Here is a 22653-nt window from a genome sequence, read left to right on the forward strand (position 1 = left end):
ATTATTACAATATAACCATGGCTGGTGCAATGTCATGGAAAGGTAAGGTGCAGGTTTACACACGTGAAAGTCTACTGACCTCAGCTGTACCTCTTGGTGTCAGCCGTGGCTCAGTGGCAGCACTCTCTGAATCAGAAACATAGAAACATAGAAGATAGGAGCAGGAGTAGGCCATTCGGCCCTTCGAGCCTGCTCCGCCATTCAATGAGATCATGGCTGATCATCCAAATTCAGTACCCTGTCCCTGCCTTCTCCCCATATCCCTTGATCCCTTTAGCCTTAAGAAATATATCCAACTCCTTCATGAATATATTTAATGAACTGGCCTCCACCGCCCTCTGTGGCAGAGGATTCCACAGGTTCACCACTCTCTGGGTGAAGAAATTCCTCCTCATTTCAGTCCTAAATGGCTTGCCCCTTATCCTTAGACTATGACCCCTAGTTCTGGACTCCCCGGCCATCAGAAACATCCTTCCTGCATCTAGTCTGTCCAGGCCTGACAGAATTTTATAGGTTTCAATGAGATCCCCTCTCAATCTTCTAAACTCCAGTGAGTATAAGCCCAATCGACACAATCTCTCCTCATACGTCATTCCTGCCATCCCAGGTATCAGCCTGGTGAATCTTCGCTGCACTCCTTCTATGGCAAGAACGTCCTTCCTCAGGTAAGGTGACCAAAACTGCACACAATACTCAAGGTGCGGTCTCACCAAGGCCCTGTACAACTGTAGCAAGACATCCTTGTTCCTGTACTCGAACCCTCTTGCTACGAAGGCCAACATACCATTTGCCTTCTTAACCGCCTGCTGCACCTGTTGTTGGTTCAAGTCCCACTCCAGGGACTTGAGCTCAATAATCCAGGCTGACGTTCTAGTGCAATACTAAGGGAGTGCTGCACTGCCAGAGGTGCCATCTTTCGGATGAGGAATTAACCTCACACAGGTGGACATAAAAGAACTTGTGGCACGATTTTGAAGAAGAGCAGGGGGGAGTTCTCCCTGGTGTCCTGGCCAATATTTAATCCTCAATCAACATCACCAAAACAGATTATCTGGTCATTATCACATTACTGTTTGCGATACCTTTGTTTGTTTGTGGGAGCTTGCTGTGCACAAATTGGCTACCACATTTCTTATATTACAACAGTGACTACACTTCTAAAAGTACTTAATTGGCTGCAAAGCACTTTGGGATGCCCTGAAAGGGTGGTGGAAGTGCTTTCTTTCTTACCTCTCGGGGCGCGAGCTGAGCTCAGACCAGGTCCTTTCCTGGGTGCGGGAAAATCAAACAGGAATGATCCAGACCATGCCTGTGTGCCGCCAATATCAGAGTGGCACTGGCAGAGGACAAGAGGGTTTCCTGCCCTCCCTTTCAGCCAGTGATAGTGCGAGACCCAGGGAGACCCACAACAGGGAAAGCAGAGAAAATACCATCAAAACTGGGCATCTCACCCTCAAACACCTGTAGTGCAACCGTGATCGGCAATGTCAACGTCACCACAGGTATAAAGGAAGAATACTCACCAAAATCGTCAGAGATATCGGAGCCTTAATAATCCAAAAGTATGGAGAGTCAATGGAATCCCAGCACCTAAAGGAAATGAACTGTTAAAAGGCTGGATTTTTAAACTTTGTAAATATAAACGAAATCTTATAGCACTCCTGGAATAGCTGAGTTAGCCGATCTCAGCAAGAGTGCCGATGTACAAGAGAGTGCTCCAATTGACTTCACGTAATCTAGGGAGTGACAACAGTTAACCAGGGTTCCTGATGTTGAGCTCTATCCAGTCACTCCTGTTGGAAGGAGTGTGCATGTGCGTGTAGGTATAGGCGTGTTGTCAGGATCAAGCTCAGTTTTAAAAACTTCAATGACCAAATATCCGGCCAATGCTCATCACCCAGACTCGCACATGAAGAATGGACCTTGGATGAGATACTGGAGAGCAGCCAGTGTCTTTGGAACTGGAACCAGCAAGAAGCAATCGGAAAAAAACCGCAATCACATTGCTTTATTTTACAGACAAGACTGTTCTCTCTTACCCAATATCATCGTAGTGCAGCATAGCAAGTGTCCAACTGACCGTGATCAACAGTGGTGCACCTACAGAAACAGAAATGGGATCATTGATAGTATAGAGAAGAGGCTGTGCTTCTCCTCATGGTGGACATGACTGTTGCATTTGGTCAGCAAGTCTACTATTGTGCAAAATTAATATATTTCTTCATGGTGAAGGGGATTAAGGAAATTAATCATAGGTTCCAGGAAATTAATGGTGGATTTAAGGAAATTGATGGTGGGTTTATGGAAATTGATGGTGGGTTTAAGGAAAATGATGGTGGGTTTAAGGAAAATGATGGTGGGATTAAGGATTTTTATGATGGAATTATGAAAACTGGGTGTACTTTCAGCACACGGACTGCAGCAGTTCAAGAAGAAGGCTCACCACCACCTTCTCAAGGGCAACTAGGGATGTTACTTGTGAAAGAGGAAGAATTAAAAGCTTGAGGGGAATTTTAACCTAATGTGCCGGGAAGGAAACCCACGAGATCGGGTGGAACGCCAGTTCTACACCCCGCCCAGTATTGTTCTCTATTGACTTCCACCACCCTTTCAGGCATTCCAGGTCATAACAACTCGCTGAGTAAAGAAACTTCTCCTCATCTCCTCCCTGGTTCTTTTGCCAGATTGTAGAAGGTTGAATTTTTCTCTGTAAGGACAATGACTTGTGACAATGACAATAAATCACAGCTTCAACAAGCAATGGGCTCCCAGTCATAGTAAAACAATATAGTGAAGGGGCAATGTACATTGGAGTGGTGGGACATGGTCAGTTGGTGCTTACTGGGAGGGAGGAGAGGTGATGGAATGGAATGGGAGGAAGGGAGGAAGGGAGGGAAGGAAGGGAGGAAGGGAGGGAAGGAAGGGAGGGAGGAAGGAAGGGAGGAAGGAAGGGAGGAAGGAAGGAAGGAATGAAGGAAGGAAGGAAGGAAGGAAGAACTTGCTTAAAATCTGTTACATCTCTAACTTTTTCCAGTTCTGACAAAGGTCATCGACCTTCTCTCTCCACAGATGCGGCCTGACCTGTTGAGTATTCCCAGCATTTCCTGTTTTTATTTTAGAATTATGCAGAGTCTAAAGCACAGAAACAAGCCATTCAGCCCAACTAGTCTATGCCGGCGTTTATGTTCCACATGAATCTCCTGCCACCTCTCTTCATCTAACCATACATTTGAAGTGTAGTCACTGTTGTAATGTGGGAAACATGGCAGCCAATCTGCACACAGCAAGCTCCCCAAATAGCACTGAGATAATGACCAGCTAATCTGCTTTAGTGATATTGGTTGAGGGATAAATATTGCCCAGGACACCGGGGAGAACTTCCCCGCTCTTCTTCAAATAGTGTCATGGGATCTTTTACATCCACCTGAGAGGGCAGATGGAGCCTCGGTTTAACATCTCATCTGAAAGATGGCACCTCCGACAGTGTAGCGCTCCCTCAGCACTGCACCAAAGTGTCAGCCTAGATTATGTGCTCAAGTCTCTGAAGTGGGACTTGAACCCACAACCTCTGTGTTGTGTATGTACCTTTAAGAGAATAACTGGTCTCAGACTGCAGTACCGGCAGTGACCACCCCTGTATAAAAGGCGCTAGTGAGCCTCTGTTGTTTTCAGTTTCACTATTGACTTCCAGCAGTAAAGACTTGTTTTGTTCAACTCCTGCTGTCCGTGTCTCAATCATTCACGGACATAATACTGGCGATGAGCAGATACGAACCTACCTACAGTCTGCACCACCTCCTGGGATCCATTCCTACAGCGAAGTGAGCAGAGGTCGAGGCCAGAAAGAAAAGAAAGTAAGAGGCAGTAGAAACGGGTGTTGACCGTGGGCATCTGCCCCTGTGTTAGCGGAGTTGAAGATTGCTGGAGAAGCTGTCAGAAGCGGGGCCTGGTTCCTGTCGACGGTGCTTCAGCTAATCGGGCTGGTGTCAGGTAGTACACTGATCCTTCCTGGGCTGCGGCAGTCGCGAACTCGAGCGGGTGGCTTGCAACGGGGCCGAGCAGCGTTGTCGGGAAGAAGAGAGAGAGAGGGTGGAGTACACAGGGCGCGGCCGGTGCTACAAAGCCGGGCTGCGTACAGACCCGAGAAGAGGGAGGCAAGAGTCCCACAGGGTTGTTCCACGACGGGAAAATAATTTTAAAAAAAATATTAAATGCGCAAGAAACCGCGAGGAGCTGCAGGTTGCAATGGGAACCGCGGAAAGCAGTGCTAGCAACAGCGGGGAAGAAGGCAAAGCGCGGGAGGCGCCATCTTAATCAGCGGGGAAGAAGACAAAGCGCGGGAGGCGCCATTTTGTTAAATCGGGGAAGAAGGCAAAGCGCGGGAGGCGCCATTTTAGATTTGCAAGATGCCGAAGACTGGCTGTATCACTGCTTTTGATAATGCAATAGAGGACTGGACCATGTATGTGGAAAGAGTCAAGGTATATTTCGAGGCAAACGAAATAGCTGATGAGAAAAAGGCATCGGTATTGCTAAACTTAATGGGCGCTAGAACGTACAGCCTATTGCGGGACCTGATTACTCCAGCCAAACCGAAGGCGAAGAGTTTTAACGAAATTGTTGCTGTCCTACAGGAACACCTAAACCCTGCCTGCTGTTGATAGCAGAAAGATTTAAATTCCACAGGAGAACTCAGCATAAAGATGAGAACAATGCTGAGTACCTTACGGAACTACGCAAGCTATCAAAGCACTGCCAGTTCGGAGAAGGGCTGGCAGATACCCTACGGGACAAATTTGTCTGTGGACTCCTGAGTGAAGGAACACAGAAGAAGTTACTATCAGAGAAAGAGCTGACGCTAGATAAGGCTTTCAGCGTGGCAGTATCGTATGAAGCAGCAGCCAGGGGAGCTGCAGAAATTCAACAAAAGCCACAGGAATACGGCACCCACGAAATGACACGGGGATTTGCAAAATGTTATCGCTGCGGCAGAACTAACCATGACCAGAAGGACTGCTGGTCCAAAGACAAAATATGCAGGCAATGCGGAAAGATGGGACACATTGCATGAGTTTGCAGGTCTGGGAAGAAGACCAGCGACAACAAAAAGGCTACCAAGGGACCGTACAAGAAAGTACAAAAGATGACGGACAGTAGTTCCGAAGACCAGATGAGCGATAGTGAATCCGGGAACAGGAGACTAAGCTGTCTCAAACTTCACAATGTAATCGCAAAAGAGGATCACCGAACCATTTGGGTCACCCTCACGATAGCAGGGTCCCAAGTTAAAATGGAATTGGATACAGGATCAGCGCTAACCGTCATGAATCGACGAGACTACGAGCGGCTATTCTCACACATACCCTTGAGAGAAACATCCATTGTCTTGACGACGTATACGGGGCAAAAAGTATACCCCAGAGGAAAAATAAGGGTGCCTGTCGAATACAACGGCAAGAAAATACAGAAATTGTATCTCTACATACTGCCAAATGGTGGACCACCGTTATTGGGACGTGAATGGATCAGGAAGATAAACTTAGATTGGCACTCCATTCATGCAATGACGGTGGATGGTAAAAAAGATGAAGACGTCACTCCTGGACGATTGTCAACAATCTTAGCTAACGCCAAAGAGGTATTTCAACAAGAACTGGGCATGCTTAAAGGCGTAACCGCCTCGATAAAAATAGAAGAGAATGCAGTTCCCAAGTTTTTCAAAGCAAGGCCGGTACCATATGCAATTCGCCCAGCCGTCGAGGCAGAGCTGGAGAATCTGGAGAAGGCAGGCGTGTTGTCTAAGGTCGACTGGAGCGAGTGGGCGACACCCATCGTTCCTGTCATGAAGAAAACGTTAAGCAATAAGTCCGGGGAGCCAAGGAAGATTCGCATCTGTGGGGATTTCAAGGTGACGGTGAACCCAGTCCTTCACACAGTACAATATCCTCTTCCAAGGATAGAAGGCATCTTCGCCTCACTGTCTAGAGGGAAGCGTTTTACAAAAATTGACCTAGCACAAGCATATTTGCAGATGGAGGTTGAAGAGTCCTCTAGGAAGTATCTCACGATAAACACTCACAAAGGTCTTTACCAGTATCATCGATTGGTATTCGGAGTAGCATCGGCTCCGGCGATATGGCAAAGAGCGATGGAACAAGTCCTGCAAGGGATTCCGGGGACTCAGTGTTACTTGGACGACATCCTTGTGACAGGTGAAGATGACAGTGAACACCTTAACAACCTAGAACAGGTGCTCACTAGACTACGGGAACATGGGCTGCGAGCCAACCGCCCCAAGTGCGAGTTTTTTAAGAAACAGATATCGTATTGTGGCCACGTGATTGATGAAGAGGGGTTACATAAGTCCCCTGACAAAATTGAAGCGGTTGTTAAGGTCCCAGCGCCTGAAAATGTGTCGCAACTGAAGTCATTCCTCGGATTGGTGAATTACTACCATAAGTTTTTGCCAAATTTGTCGACAATTCTGCACCCACTGAACGCCCTGCTACGAACGGGGGTAGCATGGAAAAGGAGCGATGATTGTAAGTGGGCCTTTCAGAAGAGTAAGGACTTAATCACTTCAAGGGAAGTATTGGCTCACTACAACCCAGCACTGCCGATCAGACTGGCGTGTGATGCGTCTCCCTACGGCATTGGGGCGGTACTGTCACATAAATTCCTTGATGGTTTAGAGAGGCCGATAGCTTTTGCGTCACACTCGTTAACTTCTGCCGAGTGTAACTACGCCCAGATTGACAGAGGCGCCCTCAGCCTAGTGTGGGGGGTGAAGAAGTTCAATCACTACCTGCACGGTCAAAAATTTACTCTACTAACCGATCATCAACCTCTTGTCTCCATTTTCAACCCTCAGAAGGGCATACCGATAATGACAGCACAAAGGCTGCAGAGGTGGTCCCTTTTCCTAGGGGCACACCAATATGACATCGAGTACAAAGGAACTAAACAGCATGGGAATGCTGATGGATTGTCACGCCTACCGTTGCCGACGGTGGAAGAAGAAGACCTTGCAGTGGATCCAATGGAGTTATTCCACTCGACCATAGTCGAATGTCTCCCTGTGACGAATGCAAACATAGAAAAGGAAACACGGAATGACCCGACACTATCACGGGTCTATGATTTAACGGTGAAGGGATGGCCAGCACATGGCGAACCACTGCTGCCAGCATTCTCGCCGAGAAGAGAACAGCTGTCAGTGTGCAGAGGAACCTTGATGTGTGGATCCAGAGTAGTAATTCCACCTAAGTTGATGGATAGAGTGCTCAATGAGCTTCATGAGGGTCATCTGGGTGGGGTAAAAATGAAGAACTTAGCCAGAGCGTTTGTGTGGTGGCCGGGAATCGATAGAGAAATCGAAGAGATGACCAAGAGCTGTGCAGGATGCCAGAAGGTCCAAAACGCCCCACCACAAGCTCCTCTGCATCCATGGGGGTGGCCCTCATCTCCATGGCAAAGGGTGCACATTGATTTTGCTGGTCCCTTCATGGACTCGATGTTTTTAATTGCGGTGGATGCACATTCAAAGTGGCCAGAGGTAATAAAAATGTCCTCAACCACCACGGAAAAAACTATCACAGTTTTACGAACCATATTCGCCAGGAATGGGCTGCCTGAACAGATTTGCTCTGACAATGGACCACAGTTTGTGTCTGAAGAGTTCCGGAGGTTCTTAAAGAACAATGTTGTTAAGCATTACACATCTGCCCCATATCATCCAGCCACTAATGGATTGGCCGAGAGGTTTGTCCAAACATTCAAGAAAACTATCAAGGCAATGTGTAATGAAGATATACCCCTACAACACAAGGTGGACAACTTCTTGTTTGCCTACCGGAATGCAACACATGCGGTTACCAACCAAACTCCAGCCATGATGTTCTTCAATCGAAGACTGCGATGCCGCTTGGATTTGGTTAAGCCAAACGTCCGAAGAGATGTGGAGAACAGGCAGTTTCAGAATATGAATGAAAGGCCGACCAGGAGTTTTAAGATCGGTCAACCAGTTTTGGCCCGGGACTACCGCACTGAGAAATGGCAGCCAGGAACGATTTGTACACGGCAAGGACCTCTCATGTATACCGTGGATGTTGGAGAGAGCATTGTAAGATGCCATGCTGACCAGATTCTAGAGTCACTGGAAAACGTCAACTCCACACCACGATCTGATACACCTGGCAATGAAATCGACGTACCAATTGCAGCTACCGCAGAACCGGTGATATTGGAAGCAGATGAACCAAACAACGACATTGATCCCGACTCAACATTGCCAGAAGAACCTGATACCCCAAAGAGGAGTTATCCAGACAGAATCAGGAAGCCTCCTCAAAGACTGAACTTATAATTGCTTAAACTTAACCAATGTATCTAGCAACCGTAATTGTGATTGTAATTAGTTATCATTTAGTTGTTAAATGAATGTTATGTACTGTTTATCTAAAAGGGGAGGAATTGTTGTGTATGTACCTTTAAGAGAATAACTGGTCTCAGACTGCAGTACTGGCAGTGACCACCCCTGTATAAAAGGCGCTAATGGGCCTCTGTTGTTTTCAGTTTCACTATTGACTTCCAGCAGTAAAGACTTGTTTTGTTCAACTCCTGCTGTCCGTGTCTCAATCATTCACGGACATAATACTCTGACTCAGAGGCGAGTGTGCTACCCGCTGAGCCATGACTGACAAAGAAGTGCCACACCTCCCAGTATGAACAGGTGTACATACACAAGTCTTTGAAGGTGGCAGGACAAGTTGATAAGGCTGTTAAAAAAGCACACGGGATCCTTGGCTTTATTAATAGAGGGATAGAGTATAAAAGCAAGGGAGTTATGGTAAATCTTTATAAAACACAGGTTAGACCTCAGTTGGAGTATTGGGTCCAATTCTGGGCACTGCACTTTAGGAAGGATGTCAAGGCCTTGCAGAGGGTGCAGAAGAGATTTACCAGAATGGAACCAGGGATGAGAGACTTCAGTTATGTGGAGAGACTGGAGAAGCTGGGATTGTTCTCCTTAGAACAGAGAAGGTTAAGGGGATTTTAATAGAGGTGTTCAAACTTATGAGGCGTTTGGATAGAGTTGATAGGGAGAAACTGTTTTCACTGGCAGGAGGGTCGTAGACAAAGGACACAGATTTAAGATAATTGGCAAAGTAGCCAGGGGTGAGAAAAAGATAATTTTTTTTATGCAGCGAGTTGTTACGACCTGGAATGCGCTGCCTGAAAGGGCGGTGGAAGCAGATTCAATAGGAACTTTCAAAAGGGAATTGGATAAATACTTGAAAAGGAAACATGTGCAGGGCTATGGGGAAAGGGCAGGGAGTGGGACTAATTGGAGAGCTCTTTCAAAGAGCTGGCACAGGCATGATGGGCCGATTGGCTTCTTCCTGTGCTATTAGATTCGATGAATGAAAAGAAGATGCCTTACCCCAGGCGATCACGATGTACCACCAGAAGTACTTCCTCTCGGTGAAGAAGATCACGATGAGCGTGTGGAGATACATGCCTTCTGCCAACAGCCAGAAGAAGTTTGCTGTGATGCTGAACTGGAAGAAGGCGATTGCAGCTTTGCAGGATGGCTGGAAAGGACAGAAACTGACATTAGCCTCCTTCTTGCCCCCTCATCCACCCACCCATCCCTGCATAAAGTCCTTCCATGAATTGCCCTCCGAGTTAACCAGTACTGTATTTAGCCTTGAAGTAAGGCACGGAGTCTGTAGTCAGGTTATTTACAGGATGTGGGGGGGGGGGGGAAATTGAGTCGCACCCCCTTTGGGGCACTAACTTCGCCGGGGCGCTAAAAGTAGCGCCCTGAAAAAATTAGCACCCCCACGGCCGAAATTCATCAGTAGTGCCCCAAGAGGGAAGCAGGGCACTACTGGAAGCGCCCCACCTCCCCCTTGGGGCGCTGCGAGGGAATTATTCTTGGCCACCAGTGCCAGGCCATAGTTAATGTGAACGTCTGCCGATTCCTCCCAACACCACTGGTGATGGCAGCAAGGTAAAGTGAACAAGGAGATGTGGTCCCCTATAGAGGCTCCGCCATCCCCATTCTCTCTGGGACAGCGTCACCCCCGAACGCAATATAAACGCAGCTGCCAGGGGCTGAAGCTGCAACCTGCTCTGCTATTGGGCAAAGCGGCTCAACCCCATACAGGCCGAATGCAGGCGATGTTTCACTTGCTGGCCTCTCCCAACCACAAGCGGTGCCTTAATGCCGTGCTCGTGTGCTGCCTCCCTACACAAGGAACTCTTACAGCTAGCACCAACACTCAAAGCTCAATCGTGCAATTTGCCAAACTGAATACAAAAGTACTGGAGAGAACTGAAAATGGGAATAAGAGGGGCAAAGAGAGAGTATGAGAATAGATTAGCGGTTAACATAAAAGGGAACCCAAAAGTCTTATAAACATATAAATAGTAAAAGGGTAGTCAAAGGAAGGGTGGGTCCGAATAGGGACCAGAAAGGAGATCTTCTTGTGCAAGCAGCGGGCATGGCTGAGGTACTAAATGAGGACTTTGCATCTGTCTTCACTAGAGAAGAGAATGCTGCCAATGTAGCAGCAATGGAGGAGGCAGTAATGATATAGGATAGGATCAAAATAAATAAAGAGGAGGTAGTTAAAAGGTTGGCAGTCCTCTGTTAAGTCTGTGAATTATTTAGTTAATTAAGACACAGACTAATGAGTAACAATAAAAACAGGTCTTTACTGGTTGGAGGTAGGGACTATACTGAATACAAGATTACTGCACAGTGCTTATATACCGGTGTGTTCACCCCCGGTATTACGTCTACAGCAGCCTGAGAAAGTAGTACATCTCTTAAGGTGGAACAGGCTTAAGCTCTCTTAAGGTGGAACAGGTTACATACACAACATCCTCAAAGTAGAAAAGTCACCCGGCCCAGCTGGGATGCATCCTAGGATACTGCGGGAGAAAGGGTGGAAATTGCGGAGGCTCTGGCCACAATCTTCCAATCCTGCTTAGATATGAGAGTGGTTCCCGAGAACTGGAGAACTGCAAATGTTACACCCCTGTTCAAAAAAGGGAGAGGGCCAAACCCGGAAATTACAGGCCAATCAGCCTAACGTCGGAGGCGGGGAAACTTTTAGAGACAATAATGCGGGACAAAATTAACTGGCACTTGGAAAAGTATGGGCTAATTAATGAAAGCCAGCATGAATATGTTAAAGGCAAATCGCGTTTGACTAGCTTGATTGAGTTCTTTGATGAAGTAACAGAGAGGGTTGATGAGGGTAGTGCGGTTGATGTTGTGTATATAGACTTTCAAAAGGCATTTGATAAAGTAAGTTGAAGCCCATGGGATGAAAGGGACAGTGGCTGCGTGGATACAAAATTGGCTAACGGACAGAAAGCAGAGAGTAGTGGTGAACGGTTGTTTTTCAGACTGGAGGGAGGTGTGCAGTGGTGTCCCCCAGGGGTTGGTATTAGGACCACTGCTCTTCTTGGTATATATTAATGACCTGTACTTGGGTATAAAGGGCATAATTTCAAAATTTGCAGATGACACGAAACTCAGATATGTAGTAAACAGTGAGGAGGATAGTAACAGACTCCAGGAGGACATAGACAGACTGGTGAAATGGGCAGACACATGGCAGATGAAATTTAATGCAGAGAAGTGTGAAGTGATTTATTTTGCTGGAAGAATGAGGAGAGGCAATATGAACTAAATGGTACAGGAACAGAGAGACAGTAGTGATATTGGGTGTACGCACACAAGTATTTGAAGGTGGCTGGACAAGTTGAGAAGGCTGTTAAAAAGGCATATGGGATCCTTGGCTTTATAAATAGAGGCATAGACCTTTATAAAACACTGGTTAGCTGGAGTATTGTGTGAAATTCTGGGCAGCACACTCTAGGAAGGATGTCAAAGCTTTAGAGAGTGTGCAAAGGAGGTTTACTAGAATGGCACCAGGGTAGAGGAACTTCAGGTTATGTGGCGAGACTGGAGAAACTGCGGTTGTTCTTCTAGGAGCAGAGAAGGTTAAGGGGAGATTTGATAGAGGTGTTCAAAATCTTGAAGGGTTTTAATAGAGTAAATAAGGGGAAACTGCTTCCAGTGGCAGAAGGGTCAGTGACCAGAGGACACAGATTGAAGGTAATTGCCAAAAGAACCAGCGGTGACATGAGGGGAAAAAAATTGGCGCAACGAGTTGTGATGATCTGGAATGCGCTGCCTGTTCAATAATAACTTTCAAAAGAAAATTGGATAAATACTTGAAAAGCAAAATTTTGCAGGGGTATGGAGAAAGATCAAGGGAGTTGGATTAATTAGCAGATTTAATTAGCAGCTTGGTGGCCTATCCTCAGGGAGGGTCAGAAGTCAAGCCTTTAGCTTCCTGTCCAGCTAAGAAAGGCGAGTGTCTGGATAAATCCAGATGTAAAGGGAAGGGAATCCCCCTGCGAATTACTAGGGGGTCTGTTTGTCTTCTGGAGTGAAGGAAGTCAATAGAAAGAAAAATTAGGCGGTGTGTAAACCAGGCGGCTGATCCGCTATCGCTGGTTCCTGCCTGGCGGTAAAAGTGAAAGTGCATCCCCATGGGTGTTACAGAACCGTGAGTATTGAAAATCTGACCCTGATTCTTTGTTGTATTAATTTAAAGTAAATACTGAGAGTGAGATCCCATCTGTTATTGCTGACCAAACACTGTGAACTGCTGGACAGGACTCGCTGTACCGATACCTGGGGATCACCGAGAGCTTCCACTTACCGTGGATAGAGTGCACTGGTCGGAATCATTGCCAAACAGCACCACGTCCTTAATAAATACAGCAATGGCTCTCAGAATGAAGGAGACAAACAGGTTCATGTGGATGTAATTCCTGGTGCAGTGGAGCTTTCTGTGTCAAAGAAAGTGAAAGAACAGAAGAATTTCTAGAAATAGAAAAAGCACTTTGGGCCTAATAAACCCAATCTCGTTTTCACAGATCAACCCCACTTCCCTCTATACCCCTCAACCCACCTTCTCCCCATATCCCTCAACCCACCTTCTCCTCATATCCCTCAACGCACCTTCTCCCCATACCCCTCAACCCACCTTCTCCCCATATCCCTCAACCCACCTTCTCCCCATATCCCTCAACCCACCTTCTCCCCATATCCCTCAACCCACCTTCTCCCCATATCCCTCAACCCACCTTCTCCCCATATCCCTCAACCCACCTTCTCCTCATATCCCTCAACCCACCTTCTCCCCATATCCCTCAACCCACCTTCTCCCCATACCCCTCAACCCACCTTCTCCCCATACCCCTCAACGCACCTTCTCCCCATACCCCTCAACCCACCTTCTCCCCATATCCCTCAACGCACCTTCTCCCCATACCCCTCAACCTACCTTCTCCCCATATCCCTCAACCCACCTTCTCCCCATATCCCTCAAACCACCTTCTCCCCATATCCCTCAACCCACCTTCTCCCCATACCCCTCAACCCACCTTCTCCCCATATCCCTCAACCCACCTTCTCCCCATATCCCTCAAACCACCTTCTCCCCATACCCCTCAACCCACCTTCTCCCCATATCCCTCAACCCCACTTCCCCCCATATCCCTCAACCCACCTTCTCCCCATACCCCTCAACCCACCTTCTCCCCATATCCCTCAACCTCACCTCCCCACCGTCCTGCCTCGGTAAACAGTTGAAGACTATGGCCCCGATGTTTACGGGGAGGCGGGGATGCCTGACAGCACCTGGGGAGGGAGTTCCCAGGGGGTTGGGGTTTCACATTTTTACCAATTTGATCCGCACCCCGACCCTCTCCCGCCCGTCTTGGTGGGGGTGGGGGGTGGTGGTGGGGGGGGGGGGGTTCAAATTAACACCTATATTTGAAAACATCAACATCTTTCTAGAAAATTGGAATGAATATTTTTGCTTGGGCTGGAAGCTCACAGAACTTCACCTGATCCCAAGGTCTTGGCAGTACGTTATCACTGGGGTCAACTTGTAGTCAACTACTGGAAGGGCCTGGGAGCAGGTCTGGAAGACATTTCATGACTTGGAAAAGAACACTAAACTAAGGAAAGTTGATCATTCTGTCTTAATATTGGTGATTCATTTAAATCACAATTGCTAAAATGAAGGAAAGCGCACAGGCCTAGTTTTTATTCAAAACACTTTCCAGTTTTATAGAAGCAAATAATAATTTTGTCCCTCATTTTTTCCCTTTAATAAAAACAAAAAAAAGCCAATTTGACTATCAGCATTCAGACCCTTGAGTAAAGTTTCTGTCCCCATCACTCCAGTGATGCCAGTTCCGGAGCACATTCTTGTACACTGCAGAACGTCTCCATAGCAAATAACAGACTACTGCTTCAGATCGGCATCACAACAGAGCGGCTTGGCCCAGGCTGGAAAATAATTTAAAAAGTACCTCCCCCACCCCAGACTTACCTTCCCCTTAAAGATATCAAGAATATACCAATGGAAAAAGGAGCACTCTCACAAGTGAATGAATTGGCTGGGACTAAATCATCCAATCTTAATGTGGCGATGAATGACATGTACTGGCGATGCACTTACGCCTCAGGTGTTAAAGATATCAATGAGAAAAACAATACTCACACAGATAGATGAATGAATTTCCAGATGTCAACTCAGCCATTCTTAGTACGGAGATGTAGGACAAACGCGGGATATGAGGTTAAAATATGCAAGAAACACTGCATGCACACACTAACGTTACGAAGGATTTAACAAAGAAAGTAATACAATTTCAAAAGGCATAATGCAAATTATAATACACTGTGTGGCAAGGATCCTGTACTGCTGGAAGGAATTTACACAGCTCCTGTGTTTCAAAGACAAGCTTGCCGAGAAGAGGGGGAGAGATAGAGCAGTGACAAGCTTTAAGTGTCAGCTGTGGCTCAGTGGGCAGCACTCTCTGTCACACTCTGAGTCAGAAGGGTTGTGGGCTCATGGTCCCACTTCCAGAGACTCGAATACAAAATCCAGGCTGACAATCCAGTGCGGCGCTGAGGGAGCGCTGCACTATCGGAGGTGCTGCCTTTTGGATGAGACGTTAAACCAAGGACCCGTCTGCTCTCAGGTGGATGTGAAAGATCCCATGGCACTATTTTGAAGAAGAGCAGGGGCGTTCTCCCCGGTTTCCTGACCAATGTTTATTCCTCAACCAACATCACTAAAACAGATTGTCTGGTGATTATCAAATCGCTGTTTGTGAGAGCTTGCTGTGCACAAATTGGCTGCACAAATTTCCTACATTATAACAGTGACTAGACTTCAAAATCTACTTCATTGGCTGTAAAATGCAGAGATTGTGAAACGCGCTATAGAAATACAAGTTCTTTCGCTAAATGTTCAGAAAGACTGAATTGTGCAATTAGTATAGAGGGAAGCTCAGGTCTTTGAGAGGTTGGAGGGTACATAGACCACCTGGTACATACCATATTAATCATATATGATGAGATACTTATTTTTTACCCATATACACTGATTGTGCTCAAGTGCTTCATACTTCATGTAATGAAAGTATAAGGAACAAATACATGAGTGTGTTCAGACACTGATAGTGTCTCGTGTGCTTTCTTCCGTGTACAGAGAATCCAGGAGGCATCTGTGGAGGGGCATTCGTCACAGCGCCAACCAACCTTCATCGCCAACACACCCATTAAGCAGCAGTTCAGTTACATACACCTCAGGCCAGCTGTTCCATCATGTGTCCTGTCCTGGTGACAGTGGCTTGGTCTTTGCAGTTGAACATTTTTGGGCAATTTTTACACGTTTATTTTGAACCCATCTGTACCTGTGTGATAGCAGCACATGGGGGATTGTAGTATGGTCGATCACACGTGACGGTGGGTGATCAGATCTTCTAGCCTGCAGTCTGCATCTTCTGCAAGGGGAACAATGTGCGCTGAGCGGGCGGACATTACACAGTCCATAGCTATAGCTGCAATCCGTTGTTTAGAGAGTCTCATGCAGGTATATTATGCAAGTCTGACTGTGTTAGCTGTGGCTCAGTGGTAGCACTCTCACCTTCTTGAATCAGAAGATTGTGAGTTCAAGCCCCACTCCAAAAGACTTGTTAGAACATGATAGAGGTTGACACTCCAGTGCAGTACTGAGGGAGCAATGCACTGTTGGAGGTGTCATCTTTCAGATTATCTGGTCTTTATCATGTTGCTGTGTGTGGGATTTTGCTGTGCACAATGTTTCCTATGTTGCAGGGATTTCTCTTTAAATAGTACTTAATTAGCTGTAAAGCGCTTTGGGACATCCTGAGATCATGAAACAGGCAAGTCTTTCTTTATAATGGATTTTGAAGTAACTTGGCAGCAGGAATGATATGAGGAAGTCAAATTATCAGTTGTCAGTGTGCATGAAGATCAGCAATCATCAACCTTTGTTACTTGTATCTTGCTCCTTCCCTTATTTGGTCTAATTGAGTACTTTTCACCAATTTTCAATAGTCCCTTTGTGTTGTACTTCCAGCAGGTCACTTGTTAAAGTCAGGTTAACTATATTCTTTGTAAAACTACTCAGGTAAACATGTGTGACCCCCTCCTGTGATACCTGCACATGGCGGGCTCTGGCTACAAACATCCATCCCCACTGCTCACTTCCGTACTTTTATAATTCTCATCCTTGTTTTCAAATCCCTCCATGGCCTCGCCCCTCCCTATCTCTGTTATCTCCTCCAGCCCCAGAACCTGCCCCCCCCACCCCCCCGAGATATCTGTGCTCCTCTAATTCTGGCCTCTCGAGCATCCTCGATTTTAATCGCTCCACCATTGGTGGCTGTGCCTTCAGCTGACGAAACCCTAAGCTCTGGAATTCCCTCCCAAAACCTCTCTGCCTCTCCACCTCTCTTTCCTTCTTTAAGACGCTCCTTCAAACCTACGTCCCATCTGCCCTAATATCTCCTTGTGTGGCTTGGTGTCAAGTTTTGTTTTATAATGCTCCTGTGAAGCATCTTGGAATGTTTAACTATGCTAAAGGCACTATATAAATAAAAGTTGTTGTTGTTGTTGCTGGTATCAGTACATGAAGCTGTCAGATTATTGTAAAAACCCAACTGGTTCAAAATGACCTTGAGGGAAAGAAACCTGTTGTCCTTACCCAATCTGGCTTCTATGTGTACTCCAATGTGGCGAATTCTTAACTCTGTAAGTTAACCACTCATAAGCCATTTGGTTCCTTGAGCCTGTTCTGCTGTTCAATGACATCATGCCTGCTCTGTATCTTAACTCCACCTACCTGCCTTGGTTCCGTAACCCTTAATAACCTTACACAACAAAAATATATCGATCTCGGACTTTAAATTTTCAACTGACCCCCGGTTTCAACACCTTCTCGAGGGAGAGAGTTCCAGATTTCCGCTCAGTTGTTAGGAATGGGCAATAAATGCCAGCCTTGCCACCCACATCCTGAGAATAAATTAAAACAAACTGAAGCAAGGTTCTCAGCGCATGCAGTCAGCTATGAGAGAGACCAGTGACATTCTCACTAGAACCCTCAGGCTTTCAGCAATGACCAGGTTCAAATTTGTGATGTATCTGTCCTCATAATAAATGCTGCAGATGGACCTTTAATATCAATGGAGTACTGGGTGCTGGAAATAAATTCAGCTCCCTTCCTCTTGTCATGGCATATGTCGGTTGCATTAATGATTGCAAGTGTGGATGGTGTATATGCTGAACTTTAATATGAATGAATGCTTTCATTAATATGCATTGCACAAATTAAATTTTAGCCCTTGTGCATTTCACACTACAGAGAAATGATTTCCAATAGGTTTGCAATATTAATTGAGGAACTTGTCGATGAATGTAAAAATTGACACAAGTATATTTTAAGTCCCTCTGTGCCTGCTGTTTCTATGGCAACAGCACTTTGTTGCCTTAACTATCTGAAGCTTCGGCCGTGATTTCGCTTACTGAGGAGGGTCCGGGGCAGCGGCGGGGTGCGACCCCGCTGTTGGCTCCATCCCGCTCTGTGGAAAGACTTTACGTTATTGGGGGCTTGTTAAACCCGCCCAGTGCGTTTCCAGGGCCAATTGAAGGAAGCAGGCCTGATGACGTCATTTGATGATGCGTCATCAGCCGGTTTTCTTAAAGGGACCATGCGCAGATTAATTTTGACATTTGTGCTGTCAGTGTCCTACAGCATTGAGGTGCTGCAAACACTGACAATCACTGCACAGAGGTGTACGGCTGCACCCAGACTCTCTCATGACTCCTTCCATATGCTTATGGAGGGAGTCACAGCACGCAGGGAGGTTCTCTTCCCTTCCAATGGGTGGAAGAGACCTCCCCAGGACACCAACGCAGCCTGGTTGCACATTGCACAGGAGGGCACAAGCAGGGATGTGGTCAGGAGGACCAGGCTGCAGTGGCGCAAACCTTTTAATGATCTCAGTAGATCACAAAATGTTACTGCAAAGCCACACTCAACCTCATCCTGCTGTGCCACTCATCACATCCCCATCACTCTGCCTTCCCTACCCTACTCCTGCACATCCTTAGTCACACCAACTTACCTTGCACCTCCACCCACCTCTCTCTATCTACATTATCACTTCCCCATCTCACTAGCCACCCCTCACACTCACCCTCATCCTACTCCAATCATACCAACTAATAACACACAAGGGTAGGTACTTGTGTATTTTAGCCAATGATCATGTGAAGTTTCTGTTAATGTGCTCTCAAACATTGAAATCTTTATTTTCAACACTTTGTGTTCTTGGACAGATTTGTGTACACCTTTGGAAGTGGTTTAGAGAGTTGCAGTGAATGGTGAGACATAACGGTACCCCTCGGAATGGTGATGAGTATGAAAGGAATGGCTTGGTCATTGTAGGAATGCTTTATGGTGTTGGGGTGGGGTGGTGCCAGCCTGGCACATCATGTGGCAGCCAGGGTGTACAGTGCCAAGTGAAGTAAGTCTGGCTATGGTGAGGCCATCCCTGGCATCCAGGCAGCAATATGGTCGAGTACCAATGCCCTCTGTCCTGTGCAGCACCACTTGATTGCGGAGAAGGTTGGTGTTGTTGGTGCTGCTGGCGTTGGGGCAGATTGTGGTTGGATTCTGAGGACCAAGGTGAGAGAGTGTAAACCGTATCCGTTCTGATGTAATAGATGGCAGGTGAAGGTGAGATGACAAAAGTAAATCTGTCAATGCTGAGAGAGTTTGTTCCAATGAGGTGGTACTGGATAGAACATAGGAACTTAAGAAATAGGAGCAGGAGTAGGCCATTCAGCCCATTGAGCCTGCTCCGCCATTCAATAAAATCATGGCTGATCTTCTACTTCATCTCCACTTTTCTGCACTATCCCCATATCCCTTGATTCTTTTAATATCAAAAAATCTATCGATCTCTGTCTTGAATATACTCAACGACTGAGCCTCCACAGCCCTCTGGGGTAGAGAATTCCAAAGATTCACCACCCTCTGAGTGAAAAAATTTCTCCTCATCTCAGTCCAAAATGGTTGACCCCTTATTCTGAGACTGTGACCCCTGGTTCTAGACTCCCCAGCCAGGGGAAACATCCTCCCTGCACCTACCCTGTCAAGCCCTGTAAGAATTTTGTATGTTTCAATGAGATCACCTCTCATTCTTCTAAACTCTAGAGAATATAGGCCTAGTCTACTCAATCTCTCCTCATAGGACAATCCCCCCATCCCAGGACAATCCCCCCATCCCAGGAACCAGTCTAGTGAACCTTCGTTGCACTCCCTCTATGGCAAGTATATCCTTCCTTAGGTAAGGAGACCAAAACTGTACACAATACTCCAGGTGTGGTCTCACCAGGGCCCTATATAATTGCAGTAAGACGTCTTTACTCTTACACTCAAATCCTCTGGTAATAAAGGCCAACATACCATTTGCTCCCTGTACCTGCATGTTAACTTTCAGTGATTCGTGTACACGGACACCCAGGTCCCTCTGAACACCAACATTTCCCAATCTCTCACCATTTAAAAAATACTCTGCTTTTCTATTTTTCCTACCAAAGTAGATTGTAATGATCAGTAACCTGTCATTCTAGAATGGTACACTAAGTGGAGCTGTAGAGCTGTATGTTTAAGAGTGGGACTACCCACGATGCACTAGGCTAACCAGAAGGCAGTAGTCAAGATGGATGCTGTACAAGTCCACATGGCATGAATAAAGTGACTAGCTAGAAGCTAGCTGTTCATAATGAAAACGACTAGTTATTAATGAACATAACATGGTACCAGGATTGGTAAAATCTGCTGAATATTGTGAAACGTGACATGCAGAATTTGAAGCCACCGGAGGGTTTGAAACTCACGGGGAATGTCGACTGCAATTGGCGGACTTTCAAACAACAATTCGAACTCTACATTGCTGCCATCGGATTCGGCATGAAGCCAGACGCAAGGAAAATAGCGTTACTGCTCACGGTTGCAGGCCCGCAGGCGATAGAGGTATTTAATACGTTTATATTTGATCACGAGGAGGACAGAGAAAAACTGGACGATGTGCTAAAGAAATTTGATACACATTGTTCTCCCAAAAAGAATGAAACCTATGAGAGATACGTGTTCCATTCACGGACACAGCAGCAAAATGAGACTTTTGATAGCTTTGTGACCGATCTGAAACTGAAAGCACAGACATGTAATTTCTCTGAGCTGAAATTATCCATGATTCGTGACCAGATTGTGTTTGGTATTCATGATAAAAAGGTCAGGGAACGTCTGTTGAGAGAAACCGAACTAACATTGGAAAATGCTGTGAAAATATGCCAAGCCAGTGAGCTAGCTCAAAAGCACGTGAAGACTTCCAGTGAACATAATAATAATGCGATTGTAGTAAGTGATAGTGCTGCTGTCGGTGCTGTGTCCTACAAAGGGAAGAAACATGGGCAGAACAGAAATGAAAAGCAATCGGAGGAAGGAATTTTTAATTGTACACGCTGTGGTTACAAACACCAGTCACGACAATGCCCAGTGTTTGGAAAAATGTGCACAAAATGTTATGGAAAGAATCACTTTGCCAAACAATGCTTTTCAAAAGTGAAAACTAAGAAAGGGCAACGAGTTAATGTGATTGAGGACACTGATTGAAGTGAGACATTTTCTGTAGGAATGGTGTCATGTGACAATATCAAAAACGATACAGAAAATGTGCAGCCCTCAGGAATGGACAATGCTGAACATAAAGTTAATGCAGTTAAAGAGGACAAATGGATAATGTCACTGCACATAAATGGAGCATTAGTTACATTGAAACTAGACACTGGGGCAAAAGCAAACTTAATCAATATGGGTGACATTAAAAACATGAAAGAAAAGCCCAAAATACAGAAAAAGTCAGTACTACTGAAGAACTATAATGGACAGAAAATAGATAGCTTAGATGTATGCAGACTTAAAGTGACAGTCAAAGACAAAGTGCATCATCTCATGTTTTCTGTTGTGGCTGAAGGACTTGATTCACTACTAGGTGACAAAGCTTGTGAGGACTTAAAACTGGTCAAGAGAGTCTACCGTATAAACTGTGCCATAAGCAGACCAGATGACTCGGTGGATTCTGTAGTGAGTAATTTCCAGGATGTGTTCAAAGGATTTGGAGTTCTACCTTTCACTTACAAGATCCAGCTAAAGGAGGATGCTCAGCCAGTGGTACATGCTCCATGGAGAGTTCCAGCGCCCCTGCGTGACCGGCTCAAGAAAGAACTGGACAGAATGACCACACTAGGAGTCATCAGGAAAGTCAAAGAGCCAACAGACTGGGTTAACTCCATGGTGTGTGTAAAGAAAAAGAACAATGATCTAAGAATATGCATGGATCCAAAGGACTTAAATGCAAACATAAAACGTGAACACTACCAGATTCCCAAGCGAGAAGAAATCACCAGTGAAATGTCAGGTGCCAGATACTTCACAAAGCTCGATGCCTCACAAGGATTTTGGCAACTAAAACTGGATGAAGAGAGCACCAAATACTGTACCTTCAACACACCATTTGGCAGGTATTGTTTCCTCAGAATGCCTTTCGGGATAATATCTGCATCTGAAATCTTTCATAGAGCGATGGAACACATAATTGAAGGTCTGGAAGGAGTTCGGGTCTATGTTGATGACATCATCATCTGGGGCTCCATACTGAAAGAACACAATGAGAAACTGACTAAAGTGCTACAGAGCATACGCCGGAATGGACTGAAGCTCAACAAAGCCAAGTGTCAGTTTGGCGTCCAGGAAGTCACTTTCCTAGGAGATAATCTATCTGGTAAAGGAATAGAGCCAGATATGGAAAAAGTAAATGCCATACTCAACATGCCCCGACCCACTGACAAAAAAGGAGTGCTATGCTTCATGGGGATGATAAACTTCATTGGAAAGTTCATTCCTAACTTGTCAGCCAAGACAGCCTGTCTGCGAGACCTGCTATATAAAACAAATGATTTCGCATGGACAGAAAGACATGAACAAGAGTGGATGAATCTCAAAACAGTGCTGACAACCACACCTGTACTCACCTTCTTTGACCCAACAAAGAGAATCAAAGTGTCAACAGATGCATCAACGGATGGCCTAGGCACGGTCTTGCTACAAGCAGAGGGTGAAGATTGGAAGCCTGTTGCCTATGCCTCCAGGTCTATGACTGATTCTGAGT

At 46.0% G+C, this 22653-nt stretch overlaps 1 protein-coding gene across 1 annotated transcript in view; it reads right to left on the reverse strand.

Moving 5' to 3' along the window:
- LOC147101482 (vasoactive intestinal polypeptide receptor-like) overlaps positions 1-22653 on the reverse strand; it is a 40964-nt gene that overhangs the window by 10105 nt on the left and 8206 nt on the right. Inside the window, exons 3-6 of the mRNA XM_085966024.1 lie at positions 12750-12879; positions 9443-9593; positions 2040-2100; positions 1524-1590 (exon numbers count right to left, since the gene is read on the reverse strand). Coding sequence (XP_085822150.1) covers positions 1524-1590; positions 2040-2100; positions 9443-9593; positions 12750-12879 — 409 coding nt within the window. The remainder of the gene's footprint in view (positions 1-1523; positions 1591-2039; positions 2101-9442; positions 9594-12749; positions 12880-22653) is intronic.

This window comes from Somniosus microcephalus, chromosome 24 (genome assembly GCF_052327205.1).
Source record: "Somniosus microcephalus isolate GS21.2 chromosome 24, FLI_Smic_1.0, whole genome shotgun sequence".
NCBI classification, from domain to species: domain Eukaryota; kingdom Metazoa; phylum Chordata; class Chondrichthyes; order Squaliformes; family Somniosidae; genus Somniosus; species Somniosus microcephalus.